The 23,655-nt window shown below is 38.6% G+C and overlaps 2 protein-coding genes and 1 non-coding gene across 3 annotated transcripts in view; 2 read left to right on the top strand and 1 right to left on the bottom strand.

Annotated features, from left to right (window-relative positions):
- Positions 1–12,101, top strand: part of nol4la (nucleolar protein 4-like a) — a 42,320-nt gene extending 30,219 nt beyond the window's left edge. Inside the window, exons 6-11 of the mRNA XM_058390512.1 lie at positions 3,739–4,043; positions 4,342–4,527; positions 4,866–5,054; positions 5,424–5,543; positions 5,917–6,106; positions 6,224–12,101. Coding sequence (XP_058246495.1) covers positions 3,739–4,043; positions 4,342–4,527; positions 4,866–5,054; positions 5,424–5,543; positions 5,917–6,106; positions 6,224–6,441 — 1,208 coding nt within the window. The 3' untranslated portion in view covers positions 6,442–12,101. The remainder of the gene's footprint in view (positions 1–3,738; positions 4,044–4,341; positions 4,528–4,865; positions 5,055–5,423; positions 5,544–5,916; positions 6,107–6,223) is intronic.
- Positions 12,102–20,298: 8,197 nt separating this feature from the next.
- Positions 20,299–22,394, bottom strand: ppdpfa (pancreatic progenitor cell differentiation and proliferation factor a). Its single transcript, XM_058388901.1, has 6 exons — positions 22,210–22,394; positions 22,024–22,103; positions 21,125–21,217; positions 20,892–20,969; positions 20,693–20,780; positions 20,299–20,599 (listed from the first exon to the last, which is right to left on the bottom strand). The coding sequence occupies exons 3-6, from the start codon at positions 21,177–21,179 to the stop codon at positions 20,473–20,475; spliced, it is 348 nt and encodes a 115-aa protein (XP_058244884.1). The 5' UTR covers positions 21,180–21,217; positions 22,024–22,103; positions 22,210–22,394; the 3' UTR covers positions 20,299–20,472.
- A 368-nt stretch (positions 22,395–22,762) lies between these two features.
- On the top strand, positions 22,763–22,834 carry trnae-cuc (transfer RNA glutamic acid (anticodon CUC)). The gene has a single exon. It is a non-coding gene; the product is annotated as a tRNA-Glu (tRNA).
- The last annotated feature ends 821 nt before the right edge of the window (positions 22,835–23,655 follow it).

Here is a 23,655-nt window from a genome sequence, read left to right as displayed (position 1 = left end):
TCTTTTTGCTCAAAACAATTTCCACTTTTCTGCTGCCTTTAGACATCTCAGTTTCCACAAGTATATTAGATCATTTTGTCTTTTTCCATGAATACACTACACATACAATATTCAGTCCCTCTGTTTCACTCTGTCTCTTGTGGCTCCATTCTGTTCTGTGCTTGGACTGATTGCAGCAGAGAGGAGGGTTTTCTAAAATGGCCGCTTGGGGAGGGGCTGGTGGGTCACTCAGAGCCAGGCCGGGGAAAGGAGGAGCAGCTTGCGCTGCTGATTTTGTGGGTTAATCCTGTGTAACCACGGATGGAGAAAGAGTAGGAAGAGCAGCGCATAGGTCTCAGGCTGTCTTGCCATTGACAGAGAGCTGTGGAGGCTCCAAGGGGAATTATCTTAAAGAGAGATGAGTGTTAGGAACAATGGTCAGGGGTCAGCACCAGGTCAGTAGGTTACCCTCATCTACTGTAATTGCATGGAAGGGCCTATTTTCCCTTGCCATCCTTTCAGGAAGCTGTCTTAAAGGTCACTAATGCCTGCCCACAAAATTTGTACAAAAAACATTTGGGTGCCCAACACTTTGCACAGCACTGTATATACTGTATATTCAGATGCATAAGTAGTCTCAGTTTTGTGCAGCACCAGAACCATAATTTTAAGACATCTACCAGATTTGTGGAAGATTACAAGATTACACATTTATTCGCCTTTTAGTAGTACTTCTCCAATTTCTTTAACTTCCTATGCTCCTTCCCTCTCCTCCTACACATGCTATTAAGTGTGTGCCTTTATGGGCTCTGTGTAAATTGACAATACAACAAGGTCAGTGGATGCAGATGATTCACTGCTTCAGACCACTGAATAAAATTTTGTTCACATTGAACGTTCTGAGGTCAGGTTCCTAATTTATGGGAAGGTGCACTCATTCACAATTGTCTCACAGCATATCTCATGTTTTATTACTAACCTGGACAAGGTTATGCTGATAATATTCTGAATTCATCTGGAGATTAGATTTTAATTAAGATCATTTTCTTTTAAATTCCTTTCAGTGGGCATTGAGGTAAAAGTGTATGGGGGGGGATGTACAGTGGATTATAAATTGATTGTTGTAAATCAAAATTGTCCAGTCCTCACCATCATGGTGTACCTATTATAATTTTCACTGCTATTTAGTTAAGTGCTGAGGTATAATATTAACCTTGCTGATTTCTTCAACTACTACAAATCAGCCTCTGTTGTTTTGGCTTGTATAATGTTTTCAAATGCTCATTTGACCCTTCGTCATCTTTCAGGTTTTCCCTTCAGGGGTCGCCACAGCGAATCATCTCTCTCCACCTATCCCTATCGTCTGCATCCTCAACACTTGCACCCACTAGCTTCATATCCTCATTTATTACATCCATATACCTCCTCTTTGGCCCTCCTTTTTGCCTCCTTCCTGGCAGCTCCATGTCCAACATTCTCCTACCAATATACTCACTCTCCCTCCTCTGAACATGTCCAAACCATCTTAATCTGGCCTCCCTAACTTTGTCCCCCAAACGTCCAGCATGAGCTGTCCCTCTGATGTACTCTTTCCTAATCCTGTTCAACCTTGTCACTCCCAAAGAGAACCTCAACATCTTCAGCTCTGCTACCTCCAGCTCTGACTCCTTTCTCTTCCTCAGTGACACTGTCTCTAAACCATCTCACCACTGTGGCCGGTCTCACCAGTGAAATGCTCATTTGACCCTAAATAATTTTTATAGAGAAATTAGAAATAGCTAAACATGTAAACTTAAATGCTTGAACCTAAATGCTTTGAATGAACTTAAGCTACCAGAGAGAGAGAGAGAGAGAGAGAATTATATATTGTTATAAATATGTGTTATAACACATGACTATGAATTTTAGACAGATCAAGATTCTGAGCATCACTTATTCCCTTTGGTCAACACTTAAAGTTACTACCACAGAGCATTGACCTTTTAGAAACAGTCCAAATATAAACTCTTCAGAAAAGTAGAACCTTTAAACCATAATATTTTTCTAAAAGTTTACTTATGCAGTAATGGACTCATGCGATGTGCTGAGACACTTCATTTACAGAAAGATGCACATTGATGGTATATATGCACATAGTGACAAATATTTATGTATAGCTAAGGATAGTTGGATATGTTTCCACAGATCTAAACATCAGAAAAATCAACCAAGAAAGACAAATGTATATATCCTTTATAGTTAATATCAAGTGTATTATGTATAGGAATTATGGCAAAGCATTGGATTGGATGTTGTTTTGAAAAACAAAACTGATCAAACAAATGCCTCAAAAATATTATGCATGAAAACTAACTATTCATATAAGTATAAATCATTGAATTATAAGATATACATTCCAGCTTATTGCTACTCTTGGGCAGCTTTGGATATCTTTTGGAGATTTATAGCTTGAGGACCGTAGACACAATGTGCTGCTTCATTTCATCCACCATAGTGAATACAACTATTTAGGTGAGGTGGTACTGAATCAGTTTTCAGTTAATTGTCTATTGCTGTGCTTGACTACTCTCATGAATAGAATAACATTATGGCTCTTTCATGTGCAATAAAGACAAAAACACATACTTTTCAAATGGAAAAAAACATAGTTAGTTGGGAAGATGGACAATGGAACAAATGATTGAATTCCATTGTCCATCTTCAAATTTAATGTATCAACTGCATTTTGTTGCCTTGTACCCATGTGCAATGACAGTAAAGTTGAATCGAATCAAATCTAATCAAAGTAAGTATCTATACCAGAAAAATAATAGTAGGAAGATGGTCTTAGAAGGTGTATGTGCATGTGTGTGATTATGCTGTATTATTTTGGGTACCATAGTCTCTGGAGTGTGTGCGTGCAAAGAGAAGGACACTGATGTTGCTGTCTCCTGAGGGAGTTCAAGCTGGGTGGGGGAGTGAGTGTTGGTTTGTCAAACCCACCTTTCTGAAAGCAGAGGGAGGAGGAAAAGAATATTGCCAGGGGGCATTTTTTGGAAAACGGAAGCTTTTACTAGACAGCTTGCTACTACAAATTGTGAAATATGATTTTGTTTAAGTTTTTCTGAAGCAGTTAAAGGACCTTGTGTGTGGTTGGTGTGCATTATCTATTTGATAATTAAAGGTATACATGGAAAGAGCTGCAACCCCTTCCTCCATTGCCTTTTCTCTTAATAGAGGGAGATATCTGGATGCTTTTACCGTCCTTGTCCTTCCCCCATCCACTTTTCTGTGCATCAGCTTGGTCTTCCCCCATCTGCTGTTCTTTCTGTTTCTGTAAGCCTTGTTCTAATGCACCTCTCTGATGAAGGCTCCAGATCCTCCCTCCCTCTCTGTCTCTCTCTCTTTCTCTCTTCTAGTAATCTAACCCTGATCTGACTCTCTCTGTACATACATACTCACTGACCAATACACATTAGCCACACACATATAAGTATAGATGCATACATGCATGCTCTTAATGAATGGACACATCCTGCTGATCAATGTAGAACATCCTGAAGGAGTTAAAATCATTGAGAGATTTGATCATAATAAACTTAACAGGGTTAGAGGAATACACTTTTCTGCTATATTATTTGTTAGCCAAATTTTTTCTTTTATTTTATTAGTAAGGTTGGCTAGTTGGTAACAGTGCATATGTGAGGGGGAAAACATTGCTAATTTTTTCCCCTTTCTTTCTCCTTCCCTTCCTCCTTTTGGTATCCTCTCCTCTGACAGATGACTCCTCCTCTGAGAGTGCCAGCACTAATGGGCTCCCCTCCCTCGCACCTCCCACCACTGCTGCTGTGGTCACTGGGGGCGTTTCTGTGACAGATGGCATGATTCCATATGAAGAGGTGAATAGCAATGGAACCACAGCACCACTGGACTTCAGCACCACCTCATCCTCTTCATCCTCAGAGGAAGGCCAGCAGCCCCTCAACCTGAGTGATAGGCTGTTGCCGGGGGTTACTCCCCCACTTGCACCATACCCTGCTGACCCCAGCAGGAAATACACAATCAAAACAGAATATGGCAACAAGGTGAGAGAATAACCATTTCTCTTAAATTACAGAGTATTCATCATGTAAGCCATGCGTTGTCTCTAAATGTCATATTACCTGCTGTGGAGCATTGTGGGATTTCAAGAGTATGCTCTATATTCTCCTCTCTGCTTTTAGTAGGCATAGAAAAACATTTAAAAAAAAAAAAAAAGATTCCAGGACTGTAACATACACACACCTGATATATTTCACAAGAAATAGGAATTGACTCCAGATTGTGCAAATGAAATAATGAGATAAAATAATTTATTTATGTGATTTATTTGTGTGATTCCAGTCTCCTCAGTACAGCTCAGGAAGCTATGACTCGGTAAAGACTGAAGTGAGCATGTGTACCGAAGACTTGAATACAGCACGCACTCAGGTCATGGATGATGACGATGATGATCATGATGATCACGACGACAGTGACAAGATTAATGACACAGAAGGTCTAGACCCAGAGAGGCTCAAAGCTTTCAATGTGAGACATTTTATTCTTTTCTTGATTACATATATTTTTGCAGTTTCTCCCTTTATTAATTACTCTTAGATTTTCCGTATTTTTACCATTTACATTTCTTCATCTTTCAATCAGTAGCACAGTCTCTTCTTCTCCTTTCATCCTGCCCTCTGTCAAATGTTTGTGCAATTTGTAATATGGTTAAGAAGCGAGGATCCTCATCTCTTTACATTTTCACAGTTTCCTCCACATTCCTTTGTGATTTTCTTTTCATTTTGCCCATTCCATCTGCAATTCCTTTCTGCCTCTCATTTTTTCTCAATCACTCAAAATTACTGCCATTTCCCTCTCACTACCAGATGTTTGTACGGTTGTTTGTGGATGAGAATCTGGACCGGATGGTGCCCATTTCCAAGCAACCAAAGGAGAAGATCCAGGCCATCATTGAGTCCTGCAGTCGCCAGTTTCCAGAGTTCCAGGAGCGAGCTCGTAAACGCATTCGCACCTACCTCAAATCCTGCAGACGCATGAAGAAAGGAGGCTTTGAGGTATAAAATTTACACAGTATATGTGTTATTAAAATATAAACACGCTCGTTTCTTAAAGCTTGTTTAGGACATGTAAAGGATTTTTAATGACGAGGTTTCTCTTGTATTCTAAATTTTTCAGACTTGTATCTGATTTAAGGCTGGTAGATGCAGCTTTATGTTTAACATAAATTTTGGCCAAATTTAAAATGAATCTTTGATGCAAATGCTCTGACCAGCTTTCTCTTAACCTGCTGTTTGCAAGGTTTAGGCCAAACATGAACATACCTATAGAGCTCTATCTTACTATTTATACTAGCATTGCAGTGTGTATCATCCTTGGTGTGTTTACTTACATATTACTGTTTGCCTACTTTCGCTTCTGCTCAGACACGGCCCACCCCGCCACACCTCACCTCTGCCATGGCTGAGAACATCCTGGCAGCCGCCTGTGAGAGCGAGACACGCAATGCTGCCAAGAGAATGCGCCTTGACATATACCAGAATCACGTGAGTACTTGTGTATTTGTGTGAGAGCGACAGAGAGATGGATACATATATGTGGGGAAGAAAGAGAAAGAATCTGATGAGAAATTTTGCAAGACACTAAATTACAGTAACATGCTGGCTGGAATTATAATGTTCTTTCTTCTGTAAATTCCTACCTCTAACAATCACAGCTAATGCAGAGCATGGGCAGCGTAACTGTAACAATAAAAAAGCACTAATTATATGAAGCAAATTAAGAAGATGAAGGAAAAATTACTTTGAAATTAGGAATTAACAATTTGGAGAAATAAATTATGAAATAAATTAAGAAGAAACCCTGTATTTTGTCAGAATGTATAGAATGTGTAATGTTTTTCACTGCTGCCCTCTGTAGGACGAGCCAGTTATTGCAGACAAACCCAACTCCAGAGACCCAGCCGCTGTGGCCCACTCAGGCTTCTCATTGGCTGCCTCAGCCTACTCCCAGGACCAGCTGTACACCAATGGGGGGCTCAATTACAGTTTCCGTGGTTACGGAGCCCTAGGCAACAGCCTGCAAAGCAGTGCAACAGCACAGAGCAATGGTTAGTGGCTAAGTGCTTTAGAGGCAAGTATTTTTACCTGAAAGATATGTGCATCATCCTGTTCTCTCTACTAACTCTTTTTTATTCTCTCTCTCTCTCTCTCTCTCTCTCTCTCAGGTCCCACTGACTTGAGTATGAAGTCTGTGGGCTCCAGCTCCTCCTCTTCAAGCTCTAATAGTCACGGTCAGGGCGGTGGAGGCGGAGGAGCGTCGGCTCAGCTCAGCCCTCCTGAAGTCACGGCAGTGCGGCAGCTCATTGCCGGCTATCGTGAGTCTGCCGCCTTCCTGCTTCGCTCAGCCGATGAGCTTGAAAACCTCATTCTACAGCAGAACTGAAACTCCACACACGGTCGCAAACACAGACACACGCACACATGCATATGCTCTTACATACAGATATACACTCACAATACGTGATCAGATGTGCACAGTTAGCAGCATACATGAATTGGGATATGCACACAGCACATTAAAACGTATATGTAGCTACATGGCCACAAGCAGATGCACAGATGTACTACAAATACACACACACACACACACACACACATGCATGCAAAGAGTCCCCTTTCTTTATAGAGCTACCTATTGCATTCTTCATGATAGCCTTATTGTCATCATAGTGTCTTTGCCCTATTCCCTTTGCCCTCAATTAGATTTGTAACAGGGCACAACTCTCTGTACAAGGCTTCGTTAAACTACTGTTCTCTTAATGCCAAAGGCCATGATCTGAGAAGGCCTGATCTGTGAGGCTGTGCAGTTACATGACCAACACAGGTTTGACTTTAAAATGATGTCACTGTACAGAGCACAATCTATGATGCAAAAGCCATCCGATGGCTGACTAGTGACAAACACTGCAGCACTTGTGGGAAATAGGTTTATGTGATTCTACACAATCAGTTTAGTATGACCCAGTATTGCGAGTGTGACTGGAGCAGACAGATTATGTCATTTCCAAGGCATCATATTTGGATCATTACCATCCAACAGTCACTGACCATTATTTTCACAGCTGGAGTGTTTATAGGGTGTGGGAACTTTTGCAGCCATACAGAGTGTTGCAGCATAGGTGTGCAGTTGATGCATTGATGTGTAATTTTAATTTAATGAAAATGAAAGGAATAAGGGACTAATATAGGCACAAATGGACCATTCTCCTCAAATTTATAGTGCTCATTGGTAAGCCAAATCTTTTTTGGTTTCTTGTTCCAATATGCTCTCGTTCAGCTATGCGACAATTACAAACTGGGTCGAATGACTTGAGAACCAGCCATACCAAAAGATAGAGCACAAACCATCTCTCTGGTTTTGCCCAGCCAGAATACAAAAAGAATGTGCAGTGAAAATGCACTGTCTGCAATTTCAAGCCCTAGTTAGATTCTTAAAACGTTCAACTGGGGTGTATTTTGCATAACAGGCTACATTACACTCCAGTGTCATGTGGGCCAGACCAAAAAAAAAATCAGTAGACCGGTAACAAATCAGTAAGTCCTCTTAAATGTGTTCATTTGTCTGCAATTGTATAAGTTGCAGATGAATTGAACATGAATCACATACAAAATAGAACAGTGCAATTCATTACTGAAAAAAATTCCAAATGTTGACTTTACATACAGACTATTATATCCATAACTATTTATCCCCCTTTCACATATTGTAGTGAAGAATTCCTTATAATTCACGTTTTAAAATGTTTCTTCATTTCGTCCCCAATTTGGTCATCTGCCAATACCGAGCTGCCAGCCAGCTCTCCCTATCATATAACAAAGACATTTAAAGGCAGCCAACTGCATCTTTTCGAACTGCTGCTACTCAGAGCGTATGGGATTCATACTCGCAACCTCCTAACTATCATTAGCACATTTTTGTAATATTTTTTTCCCTAGTGTAATAACAAGGACTATCTCTGTGTTTCACATTTCAATTCAATTATAGACCATGAGACAGTTATGAACATGAATTCTAAATTGCTGGACCATGCTTTTATTGGCCCAATCCCAGCCCTCAGGCCAATATACATATTGGCTATATATATACATCACCCTTGCTTTAAGTGATTTATCTGGGGAGATATCTAATATTTGATTGATGCTACTGAGGTTGGGAATAAGGTGCAATGTATATGATAATATTTTTAGTGTGTTGTCTGAAAATTTAATATAGACACACTTTTTAGGACATAGTTCCATTCTTTACATACATACACTTTTCTCATATATAAAGAAACATACAAACAAAGGCTCTATTCAACAATTTGATTTATGTTGAGTGCTACAGATGTTTAAATTCTGTCAAATGGGCATGTCAGACTGTTGGACATTATGCAAATGAAGCTGCGCTGAGATACTTAAAACCCCACTCTTAACCCTTCCTCCACACCCCATTGCCTTTGCAACCCTTTATCCTCAGCACTGCAATGACTTCTGGGAAACACACTCACAGAAAAAAAACAAACAAAAAAAAGATATAAGACGAAGGACTGCATTTCCCATGCTGCATTGCAAACAATTTTTTTTTTTTATGTTGTGAATGCTGCTCTTGTTTTCTAACCTCATGACTAAGTCACTTTCATACCGCACGGGGACCAATCAAAATCATCAGAGGGACTTGTTTATGTACATATGCATACATGTTTAAGCGAAGGGACCTAATTATCAGTTGAAATAGGCCAAAGCTTAAAAAAAACCCTCCATACTACTTATGTCAGAATTTATGTGATGTCAGTCTTACCAGATAATGGTTTCTGATGGGCTGGACACCTCAGTGATTTTCAGATTAATTAGAGGTGTAACACTTACATCTCCTATTCCTGTCATGGAAATTCAGCTGAATATGATGCAGTGCACAGAGCTATTTTACACTGCACGCTATGACTCTCAGCTCCCTTTTGCTTGTCTCACGCCCCCATGTTAATTTCAAACATGTCACCAAATTCAGGCCTCGCACAAAAAGACACTGTATAAAAAAAAAAAAAAGCAAAAGACAATCCTGGAGAAGTTTAAACAGTGTAAGCTTATGTGAGCTGTGTGTCTCAAGCCTTCATGTGATATAGCAACCTTTCAAGTGTTGTAGCCATAACCACAAAATTATAATGAACCAGAAAAACAATTCCTACTGGGGGTGTTAGGTAAAGGGAGCAATGCATTTCCACTAGTTAACTGTACCCACTTACTTTAATCTAATGTTTGTGTGTATTTTATATTCTTTTATATATTTGTCATTACTTTATAAGTCTGCAGGGTTTATAAAGTTCTTTATGTATGCTTCTAAAGGGAACTGTCTCCTTGGATAAAAACAAATCTGAGTATAACAAAAAACTTAAATATACCAGAGAATAATCTGATAAAGGCTAGACAGGAATCATCATTTGGGTTCACATCAGATTACATCTTAAATTAAATTAACCTGGAATATTGTAGCACTTTATGGCTTGGTTAATTTAGTAAATGTCTTAAATCTGGAATCATAAGAAATGATAAAAAAAAAAACGTTATACGTTACTATACCTGGGTTTAGAGTTATTTATTTATTTATTCATTTGATGAACATTTTATTTAACAAAATTATTTGAAAGACACACTTGTCTTGGTGAGATCTGCATCCTAACAGAAAATGGACTCAGTATATTGGCGTTCTATCGTCAGATACTGTGAGGAACGATTTGGCGACGGGAATCTGTCCGATTTCCCATGAGTACTTTAAAAAAAAAAAGGAGTGTAAGTTAAGGAGTGGTTCAAACACATAATGGTATGTCCTCTTGCTCTACATTATATTTTTGTTATGTTTTCTTTAGTCAGGTTTCATGTATTTATGTTCAGATTTGTTCGAAAAACAAAGAGGTCTGAGAGCTGTGTAATGCTTCACAAGGAAAAATGCAAGATACACATATATATACACAAACATGCTCACAAACACACATTGGAAAATAAATATTTGGAGGTAAAAAAAAAAAAAAAGAAAGAAAGAAAGAAATGCTATGACTTATTTTTTTATAAGTGCAGCAAAGGTCTGCAATCAAAATGTGGTAACAACCATCGCCTGTGTTCTTTTCATTTGTGGTGCTTTGTAAGATTATTGTTATTGTTATTACTATGATTATTGTATTTGATTTGTTTCTACTCCTGTACCTGCCTGGAAACTGTAGGCTGATGCCTGGTTTCTCTTTGTATACCAATGTGAAGCTTTGTATTATTTCTTTCTGGTTCTGACTCAGTGGAAGTGTGTGATGTTTACATGTACAGAGGATTAGATTCTTTTTGTTGTTGGTTTATTTTTTTCTTTCTTGTTTCTTTTTTATTTCTTTTCTTTTTTTTGTTGAAGACCCACATATCCAGCCTCAGTTTGTGACTTCAATTCGTTTCCTTAATCTTGTGCATGGAGGGGCAATGTTATGTTAGAAAGTTATAGAGACTTGGTTAAACCACTGTTAAGGTCCTTGCACACTTATAATGCATAAAGTGAATATTTGTGACTGTCATTTGTCCACAGTGGTTCATGTGAGTGTCCCAGAACATGAGAAAACTCTCATTGTGCTTTTATTCCTCAGACATGAGTCTAGTACAACTGTTATAGAAGCCTGTTTTCATTTGCAGGTGTGTGTTACCTCTCTGTTAAACACTGTTCAGTTTTTGCACTTGAGAAGTGTGTTACTTCCTCAGCATTAGTTCAGAATGAATCAGGGTTGGGATCCATGTGCAAGGGCCTTGAGAGGCAACATTTCAGTCATTGATTGTGGATGAAGGTGCTGGATCAGAAAAAAAAGCAGAGAGAGAGAGAGAGAGAGAGCTTCTTATCAGCTCAAAGTGCAACACCAGTTGTCCTTCTCATAATACTACACAATGGACCTGTTTGGTTAATGAGCTTCAAATGATTTTTATTACTACTTTCACACACAAAACTTGAAACAAATATTTTACAAGTAAAGCCAGTGAGCTAAGGGAAAGCGTAGCCTCCCTCAAACTGGTCCGGTTAATTAAAAATTTCCAATGTGATTAAGGCCTGCTATCTTTGAATTTGCACTTTGACCTTTTGTAGAAGCTTCTCAGTGATTTTAAAAGCCATTCCCCTCATGTTGTTTGCCCATATGGGGAACATAGGAACCTCAGGAACTGTTGAATCTCTGAGTTTGTGTGTGTGTGTGTGTGTGTGTTTTTTTTTTAATCCAGGCCAATATGTCCTGACTGACCAGTCCTCATGCTCTCTCTCAGCTACCACATCATTTATATCAAATTTGCTATATATCCTTTTTTATATTTATTATTGTGATTTAAAAGTGAATCTTCTTTTCAGTACATGTGGCTGAATATTTGAATTCTTTAGAAAAGTGTTGATACATATAAATATATATCTGAATATATGTGAAGCAACTAAAAGATGGAAAACATGGCAGGTAATTCCATTTATGTTTGTTTCATGCAAAAAAAAAAAAAAAAGAAAAAAAAAACACGAAGAGGTAGAAAAAAAAATGACTCGGGTGGGAGAGTTTCCCACCTTTTACATATCACTTTGATGAGAGACTCATTATTGTCTGAAAAAGACTCTTTTTACATTTTCAATGTGGTGTCGTCTGAAAAACTGTCGGGTTTTCCACTTGCTGCAAAGTTGCTAGTTTCTTTCCTCCAGAGGTGTGTGTCACTGAGTTGCTGAATAAAACAGTGAGCTGCATTGTGGTCTAGACTATTTTTTTATACTCATATGCACCATTAGTTCCCAGTTATGTATATATATGTATATCATATATATACACTACCAGTCAAAAGTTTGGACACACCTTTTAATTCAGTGTTTTTTGTTTAGGGATTTATTTTCTACATTCTAGAACAATACTGGAGATTTCAAAACTATGAAATAACACACATGGACTTAAGTAATCCATATGTAATGACAACAAAAAACAGTCAGTTGTTATTTTAAGACACGAAGGTCAGGTGTTCTGGAATAGTTCTTGCAAGAACAGTATTGTCAAGTGCATTTGCAAAACCCATCAAGCACCATGATGAAACTGACTTACATGAAGACCATCCCAGTAAAGCAAGACCAAAACTTACCTCTGCTGCAGAGGAGAAGTTCATTTAGAGTTACCAGCCTCAGAAATCACCAATTAACAGCACCTCAGATTAGAGCCGTTATGAAGGCTTTACAGAGCATCAGTAGCAGACATATCTCAGTATCAACTGTTCAAACGACATTATTGTGTATTCCGGCCGCCTTCAGCATTATTTTACAATGTAGAAAGAAATAAACATCAGGAAAGACCATGGAATTAGAAGGTGTGTCCAAACTTTTGACTGGTAGTGTACATAATATGTATATGTTATTTATATATGTTATATATATGTTAGCATGACAAGAATTTATCAAGGTTATCACATTTAGAATAGAAAAATAAATAAGAAAGACATTACATTTCGAAGATTTAGATTCTTGGCCCTAAACAGAGGTATTGTCCTGGATTTCCCTTACAAGTTTTCGCCATTTAGGCCATTTATAGGGAGCAGTATATTTGATCAAACATTGTGTAAAAACAGCACTACAGTGTCCTGAAACTTTATCATTTTTTGCTGGTACTAAAGGTCCCGTGCAATGTTAATTTCCCAGCTTTGCTGCATTTTAAAATCAATAACCAAAATAAGATGGCAGCTGTGCAAAAATTAACACTAAGGTACAAGAAACATAAGCCGTAAGCTAAGACACATAAGCCATCCACACCAAATTCTATTTTATTCCACAATACAGGAAGGATAAATTTTCCTCTGTAGCCAGAAACATCTCTGAAAGGTTAAACAGTGGTGAGTGGGACAAGGAATAGGGACAGATAGTTGCGTCTGCACCTGTTCAAACTCAATTAAGTTGAAATGGCAAGAGAATTATCAATTAGTAACACATGTTAAATCAATTTGACATTTTTTTTCAAGAGTTAAGTAGGCTATGCCGTTCCCCAGTGATGCTAGATGCTCAATCTCTGTTATTCACTAGTCAAAGATTGACTTTAGCTGATGGGAATGTGTAGTGTTCTCTTTTTTGGTTGGTATTTTTGGATACTAAATCGCTTTGAGACCCAGAAATTGCTTTTGGCACCAGGTAATGGGGTCGCCGTGTTCCTGGGTGTTTGCTGGTGATGGATCTACTGGTCAGCTCACTACAAAGTAAACTCATGTGACCAATGCATGTCCATCATTTATTGATTCTACAATAAATTTGTTTACTTCAACAAGTGTATTCTGGTGGTGCTCATTCAAATATTCCTGTATTTATTTATATGGTCAAAAACAAAAACCTCACACACATACTAGTCATGAAAAAGCTTCCAAATGTTGCATATCCTAAAGCAATATTCTAATGACTTTACATAGACTAGAGTAATATCGCTTAGGTTGTTAACTCGGGTTAGTAAGTGAGCTTGGTTAGTGACGATGTAAATAACAATAAGAGTAAAACATTATGTATGTGTACGTTTGTATGTGCTTGTGTAGGTTTGCTATCGGGACACACATGCAGTTTTACACATTTTATCTAAATATCCTCAGTTTTCATATGAGCTTCTGCCAAGCATCTGTGTTTATCTGTATTACCTCCTATATAGAACAATACATTTCACTAAACAACAAGTGCGTACTAGAGAAGTATAACTAATACTTTCACCAGCTGCTACTGAACTGCCATGTGCTACAACTACCATGCAGATACACCAGAGAGCAGCAGTGTGACAAAGAATCAGCACACAAGAAAGCAGCAAGACTTCAGATTTATAAAAACAACAAACAAAGCGGCTATTGTATGCCTGCACATCAACCTTTATCTTCATTGGTTTAATTTTAGATTAACTAACAATTTCTATAAAGCTGTTATGGATTTTATGTTATTGACCACTACTGCCTCATGCCCTCGGTCTGACTGGCCCAGATATGGTTATGTTTGACATGTCATGAAATTAATGTTATGTTCATTACTCTTTTAAGGATTAGCAGGTGGCTATGAGATCCTGCCACTTTGAGAGGAATCCCAAATATCATACATAGTACCTGTGCATCCAAGAGCTCACTATCCAACAAACTCTGAGATATTTTTTCTATGAAAACCCATCTGAACACACTCTCATAAACCCCCAGAGGACCAGAAATTGTGTATTTAAAGTTTGTTGCCTAATAAGCATTCTTCCTTTTAAGCGCTTGTATGTGAATCTGCCACAGACGACCATAGCAGTTGTGCTTCACATAGGGTCTAATACTGAGGTCTTCATATAAGTTTTACATGCAGACAGTGAGCTATTTGTTTAATTGATTTCCTAATATACTGAATGAAATATTTCAATGAAATTTAATGTCTTTATGTAGTCAACTATGTTAGGCTTCTGTTTTTTACATGCTGCTAGAGGCAGTGTTTTGGAAAATTCTGTGGCTGTGGCACATGATATAGCTGTCGGAAGCGTATGACTGGAGATTTTTTGTTTTTGATCCAGGCCTTGTGTAGGCCTTGCCCAGGGAAGTAAGCAAAGTATGCACTAAACCCCTTACATCACAATGTGTTAATCAAAAACAGCTTCAAGGCTCAGGAAATACTCCTGAATGTAAAAAATCTTTACCACATAGCCTCTAGCAGCTGTTTTGTGAATGGTGTATACCTGCTCAGCTTACTTAAGGGACTACTGGACAGCAATCCATTTACATTTAAGGCATTATCCCTTATCCAGAGTAACTTACAGAAGTGTTTTGAAGTCTTAATCAATAAAAACATTCTGATACTGGTTCACTAGGTATTGGAAAAAAAGTACAAAACCCTGACAGGGAGACAGTTTAGCATGAAAAACACAAAAGACTACACAAGAAAGTTCTACTTTAAATGTTTATGTAGCAGCCTTTGCAGTGTACAACACAGCCATGAAAGGCATCTCTCTGTGGGCTCATAGGCTTGTCAAGGCACTTTTATTTGCCATAGACACCTAAGCGCTCATCATGGGATCTGCCTTTTCAGACCCTTGAGACCAAGGTCAGACCATATTTTGCATTTACCATATGCAAGATGACAAGCTGAATTGAGTCTTTGAAAAACTGCCTTTTCTCTAGCAATCACAGTGAAAAGAGATGGAGATGTTCTCATGCTTAGTTTGCCCTGCATGTGTTGATAGCCAAATGACTAAAGAGTGACCTTCTATCTGAATCCAGGATTGCTGCCCATGGTCACATCACCCAACACTGTCAATCAGTAGGCTGACCTGGCAGCCTTTAGTAGATAACCATAGTTCATTGTCACTTGGAACTACCACTAACCTAGTGAGGCATTTCAAGTGAAATATGGCTTTATGACAATGATACTTATTACAGTTACAGCTTCATATATCACTATGTGACTGTGTTGGAAGGTTTTGGCATGCACATGCATTTGCATGCATGAGCCTCACCTAGAATAACTAGCATTTGCAATAGCACCATCACTTAAAGTCAATCTGTGACCTTTTATCTGTAGAAAGGTTTTCATGCTCAGTTACTGTATTCATGTGCAGTAGGCTGCATGAGTGACCAGTAACATTGTAGCACAACTGTTAGTGAGAGAAAATGTCTAGCACTTTAATTCCAAGTCACTTAAATTTACCCCAAGTTTATTAGGAACACCTGTAATGTAAAACTCAGCCAAAACCAAGTATTTTAAGTGATCACATGCACAGACTCACCTATACTGGGCAGTTAAACATGGGGGGTGGGGGGATTCTTAGTCTTTTGGGTTGTAAAGAGTAAATATTTGTGTTTCCAGGCCTTCCACTCAGGCCAGTCTGGTCCTTCTCCTTTAATCTCTCTCATCAACACAGTATCACGTTTTTTTTTCTCCAGTTAAACTAAAGCCCTTGACCGAAAGCTCTTTAGGATTTTATTAATTGTGTTGCTACCACATGACTGGCTAGTAAGTGTGCAGGGTTTCATAATAAATTGTAAATTGTGTATATTTCCATATACTTATATCAGTTTTGATATCTCCCTTTATTATAGGTGTTGTGCAGAAAATTCTTTTAAAAAGATTAGTACATTAATACATCAACACAGCCTGCCTGTCAGATTTCATCACGGCATTGTTTTTGGTCATAATGATAACAAACTGGACTTCATGGAGCACAACCATCCGTGTGTGATTTTTAACTACGACAGCAGAAAATCATACAGTGTAAACTGGGCTTTAGGTAATGTGGCGTTTAACTCATAAGATAATATATATGTCTATTATCAGTGTACCTATTTACTTATATAGTTTCATGTTTAATATGTTGTATATAGACTATTGCCATCACCTCCTTTACAGATCAAATTTACTCCTGATGCTGATGTTGCATGCAGTTGCATCATGACCCAGACACACAGTGTTGTCTTTCTTAAGTTTAGGGTTAGTCAGCCAATTAATTAGGGCTGCTGACTATCCTTGTCCAGCCTATTTGAGGGTCCACCAAAAAAGAACAGGACATCCTAAACCAACTCTTGCTTTATTAAGTAAGTGCTGGTTGGGTAGAATTATATCCATAGGAACCTTCTTGAAGGTGAGACGTCTGACTCAGACTGCAGAAGAATGTTCACAGCTATAGTGGTTGGTTTCATAGCAACTGACAGAGATGAAGGTTTGTGGACACCCTGACCATCCAAAAGCCTTCCCAGACGAATGCAGTTTATTAACACTGCACATGGTGGGGTATGAATGGGGGGCATTTGGCGCCTGAATCTGGAATGGGTTGTTTAAATAGTACATATGGGAGCGATGGTCAGATGTCCACAAACTTTTGGCTATATGGTGTATGTAATACATTTGTCTGTGAACCTTCCAGAATAAGAGTTCCAAGAGTGTTTCACTTTCAAGAGGGAACTTGTAGATATAATTTTACCCAACCAGCACTTACTTAATAAAGCAACAGTTGGTTTTGGATGTCCTGCTCCGGTGCAGGTGGATTGCAGAGTAGTTCATCCAAAAATAGTCAACACCCCTAATTATGTTGCTGACTGACCCTCAGTCACCCTCAGAGACTTTTAGGATGAGTGTGTGTACTTTTCCATCTTGTTTGATGCTGTATTACTATTATTATTATTATTATTATTATTATTATTATTATTATTATTATTATTATTATTATATAGTCAGTACAAAGAACACAGATTGTATCAGAGGCATGCTCATTCCACATGCTGTTGAGATTACATGAACTAGTTCACACCAAGCAACAGGATAAAGAAAAATTGTGATCTCTGTGACTTTAACTGTTGCATATTTGTTAAAATCAGATGGGCTTATTTGAGTAATTTAGAAATTGCTGATCTAATGAGATTTTCAAACATAAATTTAGACAGAGTGGTGTGGAAAACAAAAAAAAAACAAGAAGAGTGACAATTTTGTGTGTGGAAATGTTCAAATTAGTTCTAGCTGCCAGGAACAATAAAGCAGCTCATTTAATCACTCTTTACACCCCAGGTGAGCATCTGAGTATGCAGAAAAACCACTGAACCTTAAGTGGATGGGATACAAAAGCAAAAACCACACTGGGTTCTACTCCTGTCAGCCAAGAACAGGAATCTGAGGCTATCGCTGGCACAGGATCACCCAAACTGGACATTTTCCTGATCTTTTTCCAGTCTGCAACTGTTCAATTTTGGTTAGTGTGTGCTGCCACATGACTGTATGAATGTGCAAGTGTTCCTAATAAAGTGGTCAGTGAGTGTATATTTTGTGGTGCCATACTGTATGTGAAATGAATATGCATGGGTATGAAGAGAGGGATAACGTTTTAGGAGAGACCAGGCTTCCTTCCTCTTAGGTAACCACATACACTTTCGCCTACTTTCCTGTTGTTTGTCCATCATCTTTCCTGTCACACTTAATGTAAAAGTTTGTTGCTGTTGTTTGAACCTGTCATCAATTGACAGAAGCAAGTTCAAGGAAGTAGGCCAAGGTTTATGTTTGTATTTTGTCTCTATGTGAAAGTACATGTGAGGATAAGCCATGCATTCCCTTTTTGTGATTGATTATAGAGACTGTCCTGACTCCTCCCTTCTACACATCATATATTTTTAATGCTGTCTGGACAAGCTTGATGACTGTGTCTCCAGTGAATGGAAACACAGGACTGTTCTGCCAACTTCCTTTACTTAGACCACAAACTAGGCTTCATTTCAAATCAAACCCCAAATTATGGTTATTAATCAGCAGCATTTTAGCTTTTTCAACAAGTAACATTTTGAAGGCTTATCATTTGGAGTTTTGCAATACACGTGATCAAACAGTCACGTGCTGTCACCAAACACATCATAATATTTTCCCAAGGACATTACACATGGCTGGCATGCTTGGCCTGAGACAATTCACCCTTGTACACAGTAACCTTGTAGTCTGAACCGATAAGCATGCTTGGTATATTCAGGACGTGTGGTCATTTTACATCTGTTACTAGGCTATAGCTGGCTCATATTCACTAACGTGCAATATCACGGTAGCACACAACATGAACTTGAAATCGTGATGATGCATTCAAGATTTTGCATTCACAGGTTTGAGAAACTAAGATGTAATTTTTGAAAATGGACAAAAATAAGAAGCATAGCATTCCATTTTTAGACATGAGGGTGTAAAATTGGGCAGCACCGATATATCATGTAAGCGTAAATGAAATCATCATTATAATTAAGTATGAATTTACTGAATTTATATGTGTGGCCTGGGTAACCCTGGTGCATGTTGCTCCAACTTAATTCTGGAAAATAGCATGTAACATGCACTTATAAAGACATGAAACAAACTCAGTGTGGGTTTTTTGGTTTTTTTTGGGCATATCCAAGAATCATAGTTGATGGGGGTCAAAACACAGGCAGATATCAATAAACCAGAGTAATCCATCATTTTAAAATGGGAATATAAGTGCAGGTCAAAACCGGGAAGCACTACATGACAAAAAGAGAAAGAATACACAAGGCAGCCGTATTTCAGTAAAAAAAAAATACAAAGAGGACATCAGACGAGATGGCTTTTGTTCGTCAAATGCTGTGGCTGACATATAACCAAAGACTAAAGAGACTGGTGCTTATCAGCTGTGTTTTTCTGGCCTGACACCATATGTTTCAGTAGATGTCTGTCCTGACCTTATTTTTCCAAACAGGTGTCGTTATACAAATAGCATTAGCTGTGGATGTCCCTACTTAGCTAGCCTATTTTAATCAGGCTGAAGCCTGCTTAATCATGACCGCTCTGTTCTTAGGCAGGGTTAGAGTCCTAGTAGAAAAACATACATGGCTGTGGGGAATCACAGATTTAAATCTTGGAATGAAGTTGGGGATCACAACACAATGCCTTTGTACTGTATACTCTAGCATGAAGAGTTTCCTTCGCTGTAACTAAGAGGTCCATAAACACAAAAGGTGTCACAAGAGTGGTGTGGAAGAATCTGAGTTGCCTGAGTCAAACCCTAACCTCAAACAAACTTTTGGGGTAAACTGGACTGCACAGCATTGTCCAACATCATTGCCTGACCTCACTAATGCTCTTGTGGCTAATTGGACACAAACCATTTTAAAAATCCCTATCTAGAATCGGATTGGAAGGACAGACAGAGACACCAGGGCTGGATCTGGAGAAGTGCTTCAAAAATAAGTGATCAATTGCTCAAGTAGGTAACAGCACAGTATAAGAAAGCATACTGAAATACACATATAGGCATTCACATGCTCTTAAACAGAACTCAAGGTGTTTCTGCATCAACATTCATGTGCATCAGGAAGAGTTGAGCTTTTGGGTATTAACTAAAACATGTAAGGTAATATGCAAAGTGAACTAAGCTCCATCAGCATCAAACCACTAGGCACTGGATGGAATAAAACAACAACATGGGCAGGATCAGGACCATTCCAACTGAAATTTCCTGGTAATTAAATCAATGAAAGAGAACAAGTCAGGCCAGGCAGGCAGTAAACAGTCGGTCATGCATTAACACATTGTTTTTGGCAACAACTACATTTAAATACCTGAACTGCAGGGCACAGGTACTTTTCCATGAATAAGCACTGTGTAACATCCTCCATGCAGATAACCTCACCGTAGCTTTTTATAGTTTCTGCAGCACACTGCTATTCATAGCTTAACATTCTCATATGCTGTAAAATCATACATATACATGTACGGTGAAATGGCAACATGTGTAAATGTGCTGAATGAGCTACAGATCACCTGGAGCCATAGGTTGCAGTCATTTATTTAAAAGGGCACACAATAACAAAGTGGTCAGTGTTTTTTCTTTTAATAAACATTTTTTGGTCATCAGTAAAAAAGCAGCCTGAGTAACATACAAAGCAATCTATTTCCACTAACAAGTCAAAAGGAAAGTGATTGTTTAATCGGTGGCTGTATGGATTATGAGGCGGGGGGAGTGCTGGGCTCGGGATTTCCATGATCACTGCTTGCACTCAGCTTTCTTTGCTGCACCATTTCCTTGGCAATGCAAGTCACCTTGTCATTAGTTACAGTATAAGTCCCAATCCTGCCACAGAAACCACAAAGTTAAAAACTAGCAAAGACATTAAAGGGATGCATGTCTTTGTCTGATTTAACTCTGGCTTGGTCTTAGACTCACTTGTGCTGGATGTCTTGTCCAACAGGTGTACTCTGCTTCCCAAAGAAAAAACTGGCCCACCAATGTCCTGAGTCTTGTCTAGGTAGACCTGTGATTAAACAACACTAATCAGGATTTACAGCCTGTTGATTATGCAACTGAAAAGCCTTTGGAATTGAATTATATACTGAAATAAGAAAGATCGTGTATTTGTTTGTACCTGGGTGGTGTGGAATAACTTCTCCAGTATACTCTGAACTGCCACAGGAACTGTTGCTGGAAGTGGATTCTATGCGCCCTGAAACATTGACATTTTACAACATTAAGGAATAAGTGGGAAAGTGGGAAAATGGCAAAATCAAAAATCAAAACAATCACAGTCACTGTGACAGTGATTTTAATGGTAAATGTAACACAGTACAGGTAAAAAGTTTTGTAAAGAGTGGCTCTTACTTCGGTAGTAGTCATGGGTAGCAACAAGAGATCCACCGGATGGAATTGCCGCCATTTCCAAAACTGTCTTATACAGTGTACAAGATGGAAACCCTGCAAGGGTTGCAATGAATGAGAGAAAACACACAAGTTAATGCTAACTCTGCATGTGGCCTTTTCGTAACAGTTTCACATAGCTCACGGAGCATCTAGCACATGCATGCAAAATGTTCCTTTAATGAATTGCAAACATTGCACTATGGGCAAAATTTACGTGACAGGGAAAATACCCTACTTTGAGCCAGCCTGAATTAGACCAAAATAAATTACTTAGGAATACATTTAAGAGAATTCCCAGAGACGTAACCGTATCTTTGGGCATGCTCTGAAAGTCTAGTTACATGTCCTGACAGCTGTTGGCAGCAGAGTTGGATATCAGTATCTGAGCTCTCTCTCCACCTGGCATACATGATGAGACGAGCTCAGGGTCTAGCCAGAGTCTGTGAGCTAAAGCACAGTCTCCATGTTATGTAAAGTCTCCATGTTATGTTCTGGATTTGCTTTACTTCTAGGACTCAGTGAATTTGCATTTGAACAAAGATGTATAGAGCCTCTAAGTATATTGCTACTAACCCATGTAGAGTCATGTAGAGGCAGACTGCACTGACCTGTTCTGTAAACAACTGGCAAAACCAATCTGACCAAGTTCCTGGCTAAGCATTTGATAAGCACATAAAACACAAGTTTAAAAAAAAAAAAAAAAAAATTATTATTTTATTTTAACTTGCACATGCGTTTCTCCCTTATATCTCACTCTTAGTAAACTTCCTGTGTGTACATAGTGGGTTTGTTAAAGCAACAATCTGAGACAAAAGGCAGGATGGACAGCAGTGAAAGTTGCAAGACATTTTGAAACTCACCTATCACAACAACCTAGTGCAGAATGAGGAAAATTGCCTTGATATTCTTCGATGGACAGTCTTCATACTATGAATGAACTCTGCGAAAAGATTTTTTATGAGAACACTTCAGGCTTTAGACAATCCAATAACCTGATGCATGCACGAGCTATAAGATAAACAGCCTAAAAAAGGAAGCTTTCTTACCATTAATATCTGTCTGACGATTTTCAGATCGCAGAGATGGAAATCAGAATATCAGATGGTTTGTGCAAAATTGTGAGGCAAACACTAGGCGACGAAACCCATTTGTATTTTGTTTTTTTTGGGTTAAACCCATCTAAGCCCTCTAGCCATCGCACCGAGCTATCGACCAGGTTGGATTACTGAGCTTTTATCAAGTGAAACGCCTCCCCCACAAGCCCCGCCCAGAGGCGGAGTTACTTCTGACCGGTTGCTGGCGGCTCGTGCCTGTCACGCAGCTACTGCATGCTGAATGCACCAAATGGACACTGGTGTGTCCAGATTCGTGACGGGTTCACGCGTGGCTGCCAAACGGCTCCTTACTGACTGAGTTGATTTACTGATTTACTTCCAATGTCCATTCATCAAATTGTTCAATTTTGATTTGATTTACACTGCTAAGTCATAAACAAACAAACAAACAAAAAAAACCACCTGCATTTAGACAGGATTCTTTTGTAGCGTTTGTAGATTCTTTATAGCAATAAGAATTACAGCACTAACCCGTGCTATCAGGTCCCTGGTGGTCTAGTGGTTAGGATTCGGCGCTCTCACCGCCGCGGCCCGGGTTCGATTCCCGGTCAGGGAACATCCCTTTTACTTAGTATTTGTTTTCACGAAGCAAGAAACATCCAGCTTCTGGTAGCGACCGAGAAAATGATACACAACCAAAAAAACTTGTGGTTGCAATTAATAATGGTCTACGATATCGATTTGCCAGAAATAATGTGGACAAAACGCTTCCTGCTAAAGTTGGGAGCCAGTCTAACTTCAGCATCCAGCACCCCCTAGCGCCATCTATTATCTCATAATGCACGTGATTTGTTCCGTGATTTTGAACCCTGATTTAAGTTAGCTTTAATTGAAGTCTCTCTACACGGATATTTTTTTTTACCCTGTGTCATGCAAGGCGAGAGTTGGGATATTTTCAGTAAACTGAATTTAGACAACACCAGAGACCAGAACATTTTCTTAATCTTAGTCTTAATTTATAGATTTTTTTTAATGAGTACAATTATTTTATCAGGCTTATATTTATCAAGATATTCTCAGCTAATTATAGTTAAGAATGACTACGTTAAATGTTTCCAGCTTATTTCACTAAGTAAGTGCATCCAAAATAAAATCCCCCAGCTGCTCACATACATTCACATTTATATACATAAATTCTACTTTTATTTAAATTCATTACTGGTATTAAAAGACAGTTGACTTCAGAATGAGTGTGAGTGGCTTATGTAGATGAATCATAAACAGAGAAATCCAGAGGCATTATGATTTGCTTAGAAGGTAGAAATTCCCACTAAAATTGATATCAGTTAATTATGTTATAGTGGGCTACTATAAACAATCTGAGTTTAGGTAACCCTAACCCTAACCCATATAAACATTATCTACATTTATAATTAT

This window comes from Hemibagrus wyckioides, linkage group LG05 (assembly GCF_019097595.1).
Source record: "Hemibagrus wyckioides isolate EC202008001 linkage group LG05, SWU_Hwy_1.0, whole genome shotgun sequence".
NCBI lineage: Eukaryota > Metazoa > Chordata > Actinopteri > Siluriformes > Bagridae > Hemibagrus > Hemibagrus wyckioides.
This window is presented reverse-complemented; position numbering and strand designations above follow the sequence as displayed.